Source organism: Pleurodeles waltl, chromosome 3_1 (genome assembly GCF_031143425.1).
Source record: "Pleurodeles waltl isolate 20211129_DDA chromosome 3_1, aPleWal1.hap1.20221129, whole genome shotgun sequence".
Classification (NCBI taxonomy): Eukaryota; Metazoa; Chordata; class Amphibia; order Caudata; family Salamandridae; genus Pleurodeles; species Pleurodeles waltl.
This window is the reverse complement of record NC_090440.1, coordinates 15710213-15724003: the sequence shown is the minus strand read 5'-3', so window position 1 is coordinate 15724003 and position 13791 is coordinate 15710213. Positions and strand designations below refer to the sequence as shown.

Genomic DNA, 13791 nt, shown 5'->3' with positions numbered 1-13791 from the left:
GGTTTGGGTGAAAATCTTTCTTCCATATGCTGTCAGTGTATCCTTGTGTACTGGAATCTTGACACAATTCCCCTGAGCTCTCTCCACTATGTTTGAGAACCTTTGCTTAGCATGGCCTCCTCAGGGTCACTAGGATGTTTGCCACCACCCCTTAAACCATAGATTAAGTAGTGTTGTGTCTACATGAAACAGATGTTGGTCACTGACCCACCTAATGTCTGTCTTTGATGCTTTGCACCAAACATGACTCAAAAGCCTGCGACAGATGCTCCATGAGGCACCTGAAGGCCCTCAGGTAGCTTGAGCCAGTGTCCACATTGCTGAACATAATCTATGTAAGTGGTATTTCTGTAGCATGAACCTAACCAAAAGGCAGCTGAGCGAGGCCAGTTCCGTTTGAGGCCTAGAATCTGTTACTGTCACTGTTCTCATGTGAGTCCAAAACAAACTCAAAAAGACAAATCTCCATGCAGACATAAGAAGGACAATCAGGGCTCAACCACTCCAGAGATAAGTCATGTAGTCAACAGTAGAGAGCTCAAGCTCTGGCATGAGTTGTTGGACTCTGACCCAGTTCTGAGATAGGAGCCATTGTGGTCCCTAATTTTCTGCGCTATTGTCCGATCCGCAGCAGATGGAATCTTTTAGGAAGCACTTTCTACTGTTCAGGCTTTAGCAAGCGAGATGAACACGAATGTCTTCATTGGTCCACTTGATAGAGTCTCTATGAATGTTAATGCTGTATGCAAAATAGTTGTTTCTTCTGCTAATTTGGCCCTATGTTCCCTAAATCTGGGTTGTTTCTTGGGGGCACTGCAAGCAAGATGGTGCACCCTCTCCCGGACTATTTCAGGGCTCCATTTGTGCAAACTGTCCATGAAAGACAGGATGCTGCCACATACATCTTTTGAGCCGGCCTGGAATCTGCAGACTGTTAGTATTTTTATGAGACTACATGCTTTGATGAAGGTTACTGAGCTTTCTGGATATTTCCAGTTATTGCTGAAGGCTCTGCCCTTTGGCAGAATCGGACTCTTTCGAAAGAAGGCAGGTTTAGCGTTTGTAGGAAGTTGGCTCTGTATGCACTATTTCAAAGTAAGGAATAGTATGCACAGAGTCCAAGGGTTCCCCTTAGAGGTAAGATAGTGGCAAAAAGAGATAATACTAATGCTCTATTTTGTGGTAGTGTGGTCGAGCAGTAGGCTTATCAAAGGAGTAGTGTTAAGCATTTGTTGTACATACACACAGGCAATAAATGGGGAACACACACTCAGAGACAATTCCAGGCCAATAGGTTTTTGTATAGAAAATAAATATTCTCTTAGTTTATTTTAAGAACCACAGGTTCAAATTCTACATGTAATATCTCATTTGAAAGGTATTGCAGGTAAGTACTTTAGGAACTTTGAATAATCACAATAGCATATATACTTTTTACATAAAACACATATAGCTATTTTAAAAGTGGACAAAAGTGCAATTTTCACAGTTCCTAGGGGAGGTAAGTTATTGTTAGTTCTTGCAGGTAAGTAAACCACCTATGGGGTTCAAATTGGGGTCCAAGGTAGCCCACCGTTGGGGGTTCAGAGCAACCCCAAAGTCACCACACCAGCAGCTCAGGGCCGGTCAGGTGCAGAGTTCAAAGTGGTGCCCAAAACGCATAGGCTTCAATGGAGAAGGGGGGTGCCCCGGTTTCAGTCTGCCAGCAGGTAAGTACCCGCGTCTTCAGAGGGCAGACCAGGGGGGTTTTGTAGGGCACTGGGGGGGGGGGGGACACAAGTCTACACAGAAAGTACACCCTCAGCAGCGCGGGGGCGGCCGGGTGCAGTGTGCAAACAGGCGTCGGGTTTGTAATAGGAATCAATGGGAGACCAAGGGGTCTCTTCAGCGGTGCAGGCAGGCAAGGGGGGGGGGGCTCCTCGGGGTAGCCACCACCTGGGCAAGGGAGAGGGCCTCCTGGGGGTCACTCCTGCACTGGAATTCCGATCCTTCAGGTCCTGGGGCTGCGGGTGCAGGGTCTTTTCCAGGCTTCAGGATCTGGGAGTCAGGCAGTCGCGGTCAGGGGGAGCCTCGTGATTCCCTCTGCAGGCGTCGCTGTGGGGGCTCAGGGGGGACAACTTTGGTTACTCACAGTCTTGGAGTCGCCTGGGGGTCCTCCCTGTAGCGTTGTTTCTTCACCAGTCGAGTCGGGGTCGCCGGGTGCAGTGTTGCAAGTCTCACGCTTCTGGCGGGAATTGCACGGGTCTTTAAAGTTGCTCCTCTGGAAACAAAGTTGCAGTCTTTGTTGAACAGGGCCGCTGTTCTCAGGAGTTTCTTGGTCCTTGTAGAGCAGGGCAGTCCTCTGAGGATTCAGAGGTCGCTGGTCCTGGGGAAAGCGTCGCTGGAGCAGTTTTCTTCCGAAGGGGGGAGACAGGCCGGTAGAGCTGGGGCCAAAGCAGTTGGTGTCTCCGTCTTCTCTGCAGGGTTTTTCAGCTCAGCAGTCCTCTTCTTCTTTAGGTTGCAGGAATCTAAGTTCCTCGGTTCAGGGGAGCCCTTAAATACTAAATTTAAGGGCGTGTTTAGGTCTGGGGGGTTAGTAGCCAATGGCTACTAGCCCTGAGGGTGGGTACACCCTCTTTGTGCCTCCTCCCAAGGGGAGGGGGTCACATTCCTATCCCTATTGGGGGAATCCTCCATCTGCAAGATGGAGGATTTCTAAAAGTTAGTCACCTCAGCTCAGGACACCTTAGGGGCTGTCCTGACTGGCCAGTGACTTCTCCTTGTTATTCTCATTATTTCCACTGGCCTGGCCGCCAAAAGTGGGACCGTGGCCGGAGGGGGCGGGCAACTCCACTAGCTGGAGTGCCCTGTGGTGCTGGAACAAAGGGGGTGAGCCTTTGAGGCTCACCGCCAGGTGTTACAGCTCCTGCCTGGGGGAGGTGATAGCATCTCCACCCAGTACAGGCTTTGTTACTAGCCACAGAGTGACAAAGGCACTCTCCCCATGTGGCCAGCAACATGTCTCGAGTGTGGCAGGCTGCTAAAACCAGTCAACCTACACTGGTAGTTGGTTAAGGTTTCAGGGGGCACCTCTAAGGTGCCCTCTGGGGTGTATTTTACAATAAAATGTACACTGGCATCAGTGTGCATTTATTGTGCTGAGAAGTTTGATACCAAACTTTCCAGTTTTCAGTATAGCCATTATGGTGCTGTGGAGTTCGTGTTTGACAGACTCCCAGACCATATACTCTTATGGCTACCCTGCACTTACAATGTCTAAGGTTTTGCTTAGACACTGTAGGGGCACAGTGCTCATGCACTGGTGCCCTCACCTATGGTATAGTGCACCCTGCCTTAGGGCTGTAAGGCCTGCTAGAGGGGTGACTTATCTATACTGCATAGGCAGTGCGAGGTTGGCATGGCACCCTGAGGGGAGTGCCATGTCGACTTACTCGTTTGGTCCTCACCAGCACACACAAGCTGGCAAGCAGTGTGTCTGTGCTGAGTGAGGGGTCCCCAGGGTGGCATAAGCTATGCTGCAGCCCTTAGAGACCTTCCCTGGCATCAGGGCCCTTGGTACCAGGGGTTCCAGTTACAAGGGACTTACCTGGATGCCAGGGTGTGCCAATTGTGAAAACAAAAGTACAGGTTAGGGAAAGAACACTGGTGCTGGGGCCTGGTTAGCAGGCCTCTGCACACTTTCAATTCAAAACATAGCATCAGCAAAGGCAAAAAGTCAGGGGGTAACCATGCCAAGGAGGCATTTCCTTACAGCGTTTGAATGCTTCAACAATAGCCAGGTTATGGCCTGCTCCGTGGGATTACTTCTATGTATTCATCAGTTCAGTCAGCAATACTGAAAATTCTGGGGTATTCGGAGGATCTTGCCTACTGAGAAGTAGCCCTCACAACCTGTCCAGCCTCTTCATAGCTGCAGAGGGAGAGGTGGTGGCAGAGGCTGTGGCCACCAGCAGATGCAGCCGCCCTCTTCCTCGCTCCACTCCCCTTTGAGTCCTTGGTGCCAGCAGGGGACGGGGTCCAATTTCTTCTGCTTGGCTGGTGCACACTTCAAAACAATGGGCCTTTCAGATTGTCCACTTCGAGTAAACCTCCCCCCTCTTTTTTGGTCCAACCCCCTTCCCCCCACATGGTCTCCGGTTTTTGCTTTTACATAGGCAGAACATTCTACTATCAAACTCTGAGAATAACAGACACTGCTTACCAAAGTTACAATTGAGTTGGTCCCGGAGGCAGAGATGTGCATAGGCTGCTGTTCCTAGTACTGCATGGTTCCCAAAAAGGACAGCTGTTAGAGACTATTATCGGATCTTGGGTTTCTGAACAATTTTCTCAGAAAAGACCACTCAAAAATGCTGAGATGCACGCAAGTCATGGCAGCCTTGATTCCCTGAGATTGGATAGCGTCCTTGGGCTAGCATGACGTGTACTTTCATTCATCAATCATGCAGGTGCACAGACATTTTCTCTGGTTTGTGGAGGGGTCGAAACACTTCATGTTCAACACTCTACACTTCAGCTTGACCTCGGCCTCTCTGTGTTTACTGCTGAATCGCTTCAGTCTGAGATCTAATGAAAGCAGTAGTTTATTTACTGTCTACCTTGGGATTTTCCTTCAATAAGCATAAAGCCTCATCTTCAACGCACGCAAAGTATTCTCTTTATAGTGGCCATCTTTGACACAATGGCTTCGAAGAATCTTTCCCTCTGCAGTGACTCCTGGACATTTAGGCTATAATCTAGATGTTTCGGGCTGGGCCCTGATAGTCCTGAGACCTCATCAACTCTGCTTGTGCATCATATCTGCTGGTATACGAAGCGTGCAGTGGAACCTTTGCCTTCAATCGTCCCAACACTCGGCATCCCACCTGTATTTTGAAGGTGGTAGCCCAAGACCATCAGTGGTGGATGACAGATGCCAACCTGATGTGGCAGACCACTCTGCCTGCCCCATCCAGTGCTCACAGTAGTGAGGAATGTTTATTCTCTGGGTTGGAGCATACACTTGGACGTTGTGGAGATGAGAGGACTGAAATCTCCAGTGGAGCAGATCGCAATGTATATATTTTGGAGCTGCGCTCTATATGTCAAGCCCTAGCAGAACAAAGGTTCCACATCAGTGTCCATCATGCCATCTGGTTGGCTCTGAAAGCCTTTCTTCCAGCCACCAGGGAGAGGTTGGTACAACACAACCATCATGTGGTACTGTAACAAGCAGGGCAGCATATGGGGTCTTGGTTATTGTGCCAGGGTGGCATTACTCTTTAGCGTCCACTGGACCCACATGTAATTTCCCTGGTAGCCACTCATCAGGCTGGGTCTCTGAACACCTCAGGGGGATGAGCTTAGCAGATGCCGCCTGGCAGACCATGAATGCCGTCTTCACAGTTGGGTGGCGCAGGCCATTTTCAACGAGTGGGTCATGCCCTGGCTGAATCCTTTCACCAGCACCAAGAATGCACAGTGTTTAGATGACTAAGCGCTGGAGTTTTCCACCAAGGGCCCACGGAGGATGTATTGGCGCACAGGACATCTGTACACTTTCCCACTGCTGCTGCTTCTGCCTCTGGTTCTAAGGAACATCAGAACAGACTGGCCTAAGCAATGTCTCCAGGCCTGCTTCACCTGAGTATTTGCCCTTCGATCTGTCTCCCTGACCAGGCGGACCTCCTACCTTAGTAGTATGGCAGAGTCCTGCACCCATATCTCCGTAATCTACAGCTTCATGCACAGAGATTGAAAAGTGACAAATGCACAGTTCTAACTTGCCTGCTTAAGTAGTGGTTGTGAATGTTGTGACTAAACCTTTCTCTGGACACTTAAGAGACATTTGTGGCCTTGGGTATTGGCTGCCCCCCCCTGCCTTGTTGCAGCTCCTCCAGGCCCCTCTTACATCTATTTGCTATCAGTACCTACAGATGTTGTTAAAGGTGCTCGGGGTGGCATAAACTGATGGTGCCATGGAAATAGTCTAAATAATAGATACAGTCTTACAAAGGGAGATTAAATCCTGTATAACCCCTTCCAATAAGCCAGTTCTTTCCAAAACGAGTGCAAATGCATCTGCAACTGCTCTCTTCAACAGTGGTACCATACGCCCCCAAACTGGATTTGTGCCCAGCACTATATATCGCCATTGTGGGAACCGAGTTTTAAAACAAACGTTCCAGGTCTGATTGGCAAAACTATTTCCCGGATTATCAGGTTCCTTAAGCACTATACCAGTTCTCAACCTCCTCTTTCTTTTTGGCTGTGGCTCACCCATTGTAAAGAAATGGCTCCCTGTTGCAGTTACCCCCCACTTTTTGCCTGATACTGATGCTGACTTGACTGAGAAGAGTGCTGGGACCCTGCTAACCAGGCCCCAGCACCAGTGTTCTTTCACCTAAAATGTACCATTGTCTCCACAATTGGCACAACCCTGGCAACAAGGTAAGTCCCTTGTAACTGGTACCCCTGGTACCAAGGGCCCTGTGACCAGGGAAGGTCTCTAATGGCTGCAGCATGTATTATGCCACCCTGGGGACCCCTCACTCAGCACAGAGACACTGCTTACAAGCCTGTGTGTGCTAGTGAGAACAAAATGACTAAGTCGACATGGCACTCCCCTCAGGGTACCATGCCAAGCTCACACTGCCTGTGTCATAGGTAAGTCACCACTCTAGCAGGCCTCACAGCCCTAAGGCAGGGTGCACTATACCACAGGTGAGGGCATAGGTGCATGAGCACTATGATCTGATCCCTGAAGACAAAACAGAGGAGGCTAACTACCTGACTGGCATCATCGACACAGCGATGTGATGCACTGGTTTCCAGCAGCTTGCAGGAGCAGCAGTGCTCAGGAGACCGTGTTGGCTCAGGTCCACCTCTTTCCATTCTGAAAGACAAGCTAAACTATTTGTTTGGCCCTTTGATGGGAAAAGCTTGTTTGGCAAACTTGGACTATGCCTTGCAAAGTATTAAGACTGATACTGAAATGGCACCCTCACTAGGAGCTCTCTGCAATACAGACATGCTCCTGTCACATCTTTTGGTAGCTCCAGACACTCACAAGCTTTCAGGAGATGTTTCATTCAGTTTTGCAGACAAGGTCGCCAGTATTTGCCCTCCAGATTATCTCGTTCTGACCAAGGTTACTCATCAGTCAGAGGCCATGGCTGTAAAGGCTACATCTAATTGTCAGAGAAAAAGAGGGTGCCTCTCAGTCCCACTCCCAAGATATCCAAAGAGAACCTGGCAGCCTTCCTCCCCTTGCATGCCAAGGGTGGTAGAACTTTCTCTCACTGGTTGCTCCAAATCTGGGTGCACACTGGAATTCTTGGAACAACCTACCAGTCATCCACCCAGAAAAGTACACCATTTGTACATGCAAGAGAACTGCAATACAAGTTCACCATCTCCTTCTTAAAGGAGTGATCAAGAAGGTACCAAACTCCCAAATAAACCTGGGCTTCAGTTCCAGGGTCTTCTTGATCAAGAAGAAAACAGAAGCCTAGTTTCCTGTCCTAAGCCTCAAAGAATTGAACAAGTTTTTGAAGAAGAATCCTTACAGAAGTTAATTTTACACAAAGCACTTCTGATGCTTCAGAAAGGCCTGTTCCTTATCTCTCTAGATAATAACTATTTCTTTCTGGTGTGGCTGCACCACCAGACTACAATTCCTAGGGTCAGTTCTATACCAGCAATTTACCAAAAGATTTCCCTCAGAAGAATGGGTCGCAAAACTCACAGCATTGGCAACAAACATTTGTCACAAACATCAGTGCCACTCACGACTTACAAATCCTTGCTTGGCTTAATGTTATCATGTTAATACTAGGGCCTTTCTGGTGACTTCAGATGAGTTTGAGTACAAATGCCCACAGTAACAGGGATCCTGGAACGACACTGAATTGGTGTTCACACTTGAAGCCATCTCTGCTGTGGTGGAGGTTCCCAGATAACCTAAATGCAGGCGTCCCTTTCATCCCCTGCGGGCATGATTATTATGGTAATGGATTACTTCATATCACTCCACTTAAACATCCTGGAGCTGATGGCAACCTCCAAGTAGGGACAGAATGGAGTCTTACTCCTTGTCAGAAGAGTTGCTGTAAATAGGGTGGATACTTTTTTGTGGAACTCCTTTCAGGGTTCCAAAACTACCAGGCAGGCAAACTCAGCCAGACACTGTCACGCTGCCATGATAGAAGCTCCACCAGTCTCTGCTGCAGTATCTCATAAAAAAATGAAGTCCTACAAGTTTAGACCTCCTTGCTACCCTACCAGCAGGCAGTAGCAAGCGGGGTTCAAGGGCCACACTCATGGTTGAGTGGCTTTGCCTAGAATGGTGTGGAAGGCCAAGATAGATGACTGCTCACTGATACTGAGTAGCCCACTTCAGGTAAAGCAACCTGTTGACTGTCATGATATCCACCAGTACAGTTCAAAAACCATTCCACAATAAATGGTTCCTTCATCACAATTTGAAGTCACTCAACCTGGCAGCCTGGTTCGTGGCTGCTTAGAGTTTGTTAATTCTTGATGTTGCTGCGGACTAGAGGGAATTGCCAGCACAAGCCTGGACACCTGGTACAACAAGCACTTATAACACTTAGTGGAAGTGCCTCTGTGTATGATGCTTTCTTAGTTACTGCACCTAGCTCAAGAAGGTCTCAAATACTCCTCCGTTCCGGGTTACTTAGCAACAATTCTGAGATTTCTGAGGACAAACAATGCTGTATCGTTTTCCCCAGAGGATCATCAGTCAATTTATTTGGGGCCTTCTTCGGCTTTTCCATAGATGAGACTCCTCCCATTACCAGGGGAGTTGAGGACAGTACTTGGTCAACTGATGCCTTCTCCCTTTGAGCTGATCCATAGGCCACATCTCGCACCTCTCATAGAAAACAGTGTTCATTTTAGCACTCAACTCAGCGGAGAGCTCCAAGAGTTCACCACACAGGAACCATACTTTGATGTCACAAAGGGTATAGGTACTTTAGTGCCAATTGAACTGTTTTACCAATCTCCCCCTCCATCATACCCCCCCAACTTTCATCTAAACAAACCTGTCATTCTGTGCTTCTTATTTCCATATCCATCGATGTCAAATAAAGTTCCTTAGTCGCTATATGATTAACGTGCGTTTGACCTGTTATATTTCTCATTCAGCCACCCAAGCAGGGGTTTCCCACTCTCAAAAAAATTAATTGGCCATTGGCTGTCAAGATCTTCACACACACAACCCCAGCACAATCGGACACTCCAACCCCGTGCAAATCAATCTAACGATCTGGCACCTGAGGTCCTGGGGTCTGGTTATCTCAACCTCCCTCAAGAGTCATGTCTGTCTTCAAAGAAGGACGCGGACCCACTACGCGAACCTGCTGTGCTACCAAGTGGAAACGGTTTGTCAACTACTGCAGTCCTAAGCACGTCAACCCGCGGTTCAGGGTATTATCCGCTACCTTCTCCACTTACGGATATCAGGTCTAGCGTGCATTGAGTACGCCTACACGGAACCACTATTGCAGCCTACCTTCAGAACAGGGAACAGCACACACACATATTCACAAATCCTAACATGGCTTTTATGGAAGGACTCAAACAAGGTATTTCACCCTGGGTACCCCCACGCCCCTGTCTGGAACTAGAACATCCTTCCCACACTCATGGGCCCCTGTTTTCAGCATCTACTTTTGTGCGTATTACAATTCCTTTTGTGGAAGATTGTCTTCCTTGTCGCTATCATATCTTTAAGGTGTGTTTACAAATGACAGGCACTCCTCTTGGAAGAGCCTTTCAAATTCATAATAATGTACTTGTCCTCAAAAGCAACCCTAAATTCCTTCCTAAGGTGGCATCTCCCTTCCATCTCTCAATCAAACCTTAGAGCTCCGGCTCTTTGTCCCACAACCAGAGCCGTGACAGAGCGGGCCCTTCACACACTTGATGTCAGGTTTAACCTTATGTATTAAATCGGCCGGACCAAGCCAATTCGCAAAACTCACACCTTTTTGTTGCCTTCGCCAAACCACACTAAGAACACAATCCATCAAAGGTGGGCAGAGCCAGGTGGATTGCCAAATGTATTCCAAACTTGCTTCATTAAAGCTAAAAGGAATTTGTCTGCCCCGTCCAGGCTCATTAGACTTGCATAAAAAGAACCACTATGGCTTTCCTTGGAAAAAATACACACAGCTAATATTTGTAAAGTAGCTACATGGTCCACTCCATACACATCCATCAAACACTACTGTGTTAGATGTCTTGGCATACCAGAACGCAAGAGGCTGTCCTAAGAACTCTAATCCAGTCTTCTACAATGTCCGCTGGCTCTCCACCACTTACAGGAGCATTGCTTTACCGTCTGTGCAGAGCATGTGTATCTTCAGCCACACATGCTGGAAACGTATTGTTACTAACTTTGTGACCACTGTTCTTGGTAGTCGTGCTGTAGATTCACATGCACCGCCCCGCCTCCCAGAAGCCATTTGGTTGCTGCAGATGTGTCTTCTTTTACTTAATCTCTGTATGTAACTTCTTGCATGGTCACTACACTTTCCTGTTTAACACTCCATCTTTACGCTCACCTACTGTGCGGAAAACAGTCTTAACAATTGAGGCGATACCCATACACATTAACAACCAAGGAAGGAGTCACTATACCATGTCACTCGAAAGAATTATTTGAAGAAAAACAAGTTACAAATGTCCAAGCCCAACACCAGAAAGCAGAAGTATGCAGAACATGTGAATCTAAAGCACCACCTGACGCAAGCATCTGCTTACAAGGCATTGGCACCTTTCACAGTTTCACATGTACATTTTATCCTCCATGTTCATGAGGCCACTGCGTACAGGTATGAAACATCAGGCAAGACGAGCTTCTGAGAAGGAGTTGGAATACCCAGCTCAACCGGATTGTCTAGACTTCAAGTCATATACAGAGGTGAAAGAGCTAGTATATGAAACATTTCATTTGTTTTCAGTATCAGATACTGCAGCGTTAAAACTGAACTGCTGAGCATTCCTGCCCTGACGTCAGTAAACAGTTCAAGCATGTGAATCTATGAACGATACCAGGGCTCACAGCTGTGGTTACAGGGAAGTAGGTTGTGAGTGTGTTCTCTGTTGGCGGCATAGTACTAGATGTGCTGATTCAATACACACAAGTACAAAACTGAAAATATAACATTCATTTTACTGTCTCCCATTCACAGGACTCACTTCCCGAGAAGTTGGCCATGCATGAGAAGAAAATGGAGGAGTTTAATGCTTTTGTGGAATCCTTGCAGTAAAGTGGTGGTCTTCTCAATTGTGTATATTTCTCATTTGTGGGGGCATGGAAGCCGCATGGCCTGTCCTCTTGGCTCTTAAATCCACCTTGTGCAGATCAGTAGACTGGCCGGACCAGCATTACTGCTTTGCTGGCCTCTCTCATCTGCTGTTGCCCAAGAGCACCCTCAGTTCACAGAGGGCATACAGCGCTTTCTTTGGATTCCCAACTATTACTTCGCTCACAGCTCCTTGTAGGCGTTCTTGCACTTCTCTAGTGCCGAAAGATTTGCATTGCAAAGTACCTTCACTTTTCATGGTTTGGTAAATGGCTCATCAGCAGATGTGTTTAACACTGTCCAAAGGTGGGCTCTTATGATGGTGGGTGACTAACTTGAGGACACCATGCTGAATTGCACCGTGGAAGACCAGTGCAGACTCGGATGGAGATCGCTGGGGTCTTCTGCTACAGAGATGCGTTCGGGGGTCCACCATCGTGGGGTCTGCATGCATGATCTACAAGCACTATGTAGCGTACCCCAAGCAAAGTCTTGCTCACTAACATTCAGGTTTGTGTGCATCGCCCTTGTGGCTCTCGTTTTAAAGTGCCATGAGCGAGCCATAACTATCCGCTTTCCTTCTGCATCTTTGTGTTAATTCAATAGGTCTCATTGTGCCATCCTCTCTTTGGATTCCTGCGTTTGTTGTCTGACTTCTAACCACGCGCAGCCACCATCCCCGGCTAGAAAATGTCTTCTGTGAGTCCTTCCTTTCTGGGTTCATGTTCCTCTTCTTTCCTATAGAATTGCTGCTTTATTCACAATTAAAATTCACAAATGAAAGTATTTATTAGCAGGAAAGAAATGGTGATGTACCTAGTTGCTTTACTGTCATGTCCATTTTGTGATATTGTGCACAAGTTGTGCTGAAATCTTTTGTTCTTGATGTAGTTGGTAATTTGTGCCTGTTCACTGTAAATAAAACAGACATTGCAGGAAAACACTACGAAGGAGCAGAAGTTGCAATGTTTGTGAGTCTGAAGATATTGCGAGTGTGAGGTGCCACTCAGCGCCCTGGATCTCCTGAAGATTTGTGCACATTACCTGGATATGTGTTTCGAACACAATTTCAAATGGGTATTGTGGCAAATGTAAAAAATCTGAACTTTTTATCCAAAATGCACTTTTATGTCGGAAATAATAAAGTTTTCTTTTAAACTGTGTGATGTACTGTTCCACTGTGCTCCTTTTTAAAACTTGCCCATTCTTAAGGTTGCTATGGTGGAAACGGGAAGCAACTAAAAAAAACAACAACAAAAACGCCACTGGTCTGAAGGGTTGTCACCAAGGTTTGTTGTAACCAAGTTAATGTTTTCCCCTTGCCTGCAGTTTTCTCATCTAAGAAGTTTTCTCTCCAAGTCTTAAGATGGATCCAAATAGTTTTAGATTGTTGCCTACCACATAATACAGCTGTCAGTTTGCTGAAGACATCTTGGGGACATTCATAAAAAAATGACCTAGGAATGAATTCTCCCCGTAGCTTACCATTGGCTTTGTGGTCTGTAACTCATATTTTTGGGATTTCTGTTTGCTGGATTTATTTGCTTTAGACTGTCCAGCATGGGTTAGTCCCTCCTGTTGCCCAATCCTTGTTTACTGTATTTTTCCCCAAACTCGCTTTCTGTAAACAGGCATTTAAATTTGTTCTTACCTTGTCGCATTTGCTGTGCGTTAAGAGACAGAGGTCCAATGTCAAGCTTTCTCTGCCAGGAAGGTTGTTGTTTCATTTTCTTTCTGACTTAATAGTGAGAGAATTTATGTAAGAATCTTGCTGAGTACTGATGCATGACGAGAAGAGATGTTCATTTTTTTTTTTTGGTCTAGCACACAACAAAAAACATGAACTCTGCTGATATATCAGAATTAGTATAAATAAAGCCATTTTTTTTTAATTTTGAAGTGTGGTGGAAACAAATATCTGAATATAATCAAAACACATCAATACACTAGTTGATGACATTTCTACACATTATCGTTTTTGTGTAGTAAAACCGTATTTCGGTGCAAATGTAATGGTCATTTCAATTGAAACGTGTCTGTGTAATGGCAGTGCGCGACCACACCATGCATACTCCACACTATGCTCCACTTGTCGCGTAGGCTCTCATTATCCTAATGAAACTACTGGATTTTTAGCGGCAAGAGCGTTCACAGTGTGGCTAAGTCTTACCCACGGTGGAGGATACTTGTCACTCTAAATCCGGGTTTTGCTCTGGCTAACTAGCAGTGTCCCATCTCTCCCAAATGGAAGAGACAATTGGGCAGCCGAGTGCATGACATCTTAGCACTTCCCAGGGAAGTCGTGGTCACTCAGGTCACAACCAGTTCTCTCATACACAGTACGGTCTCATATATAAATGACAAAAGCAATTTAGGTTTTAAAGATTGGTTTAATAAAACTGCATTTTAGATAGCAAAGTGTGAGCTGCAATAACCAGAACTACACAACACAGTACGATTAAAATAGTAATGATGA

At 46.6% G+C, this 13791-nt stretch overlaps 1 protein-coding gene across 7 annotated transcripts in view; it reads left to right on the top strand.

Moving 5' to 3' along the window:
* ATG13 (autophagy related 13) overlaps window positions 1-12478 on the top strand; it is a 401206-nt gene extending 388728 nt beyond the window's left edge. For 6 of the 7 annotated variants that reach the window (XM_069221706.1, XM_069221705.1, XM_069221704.1 and 3 more), the window contains one exon: window positions 11202-12478. In XM_069221706.1, coding sequence (XP_069077807.1) covers window positions 11202-11279 — 78 coding nt within the window. In that variant the 3' untranslated portion in view covers window positions 11280-12478. The remainder of the gene's footprint in view (window positions 1-11201) is intronic. The other variant, XM_069221700.1, reaches the window with a different exon arrangement.
* The last annotated feature ends 1313 nt before the right edge of the window (window positions 12479-13791 follow it).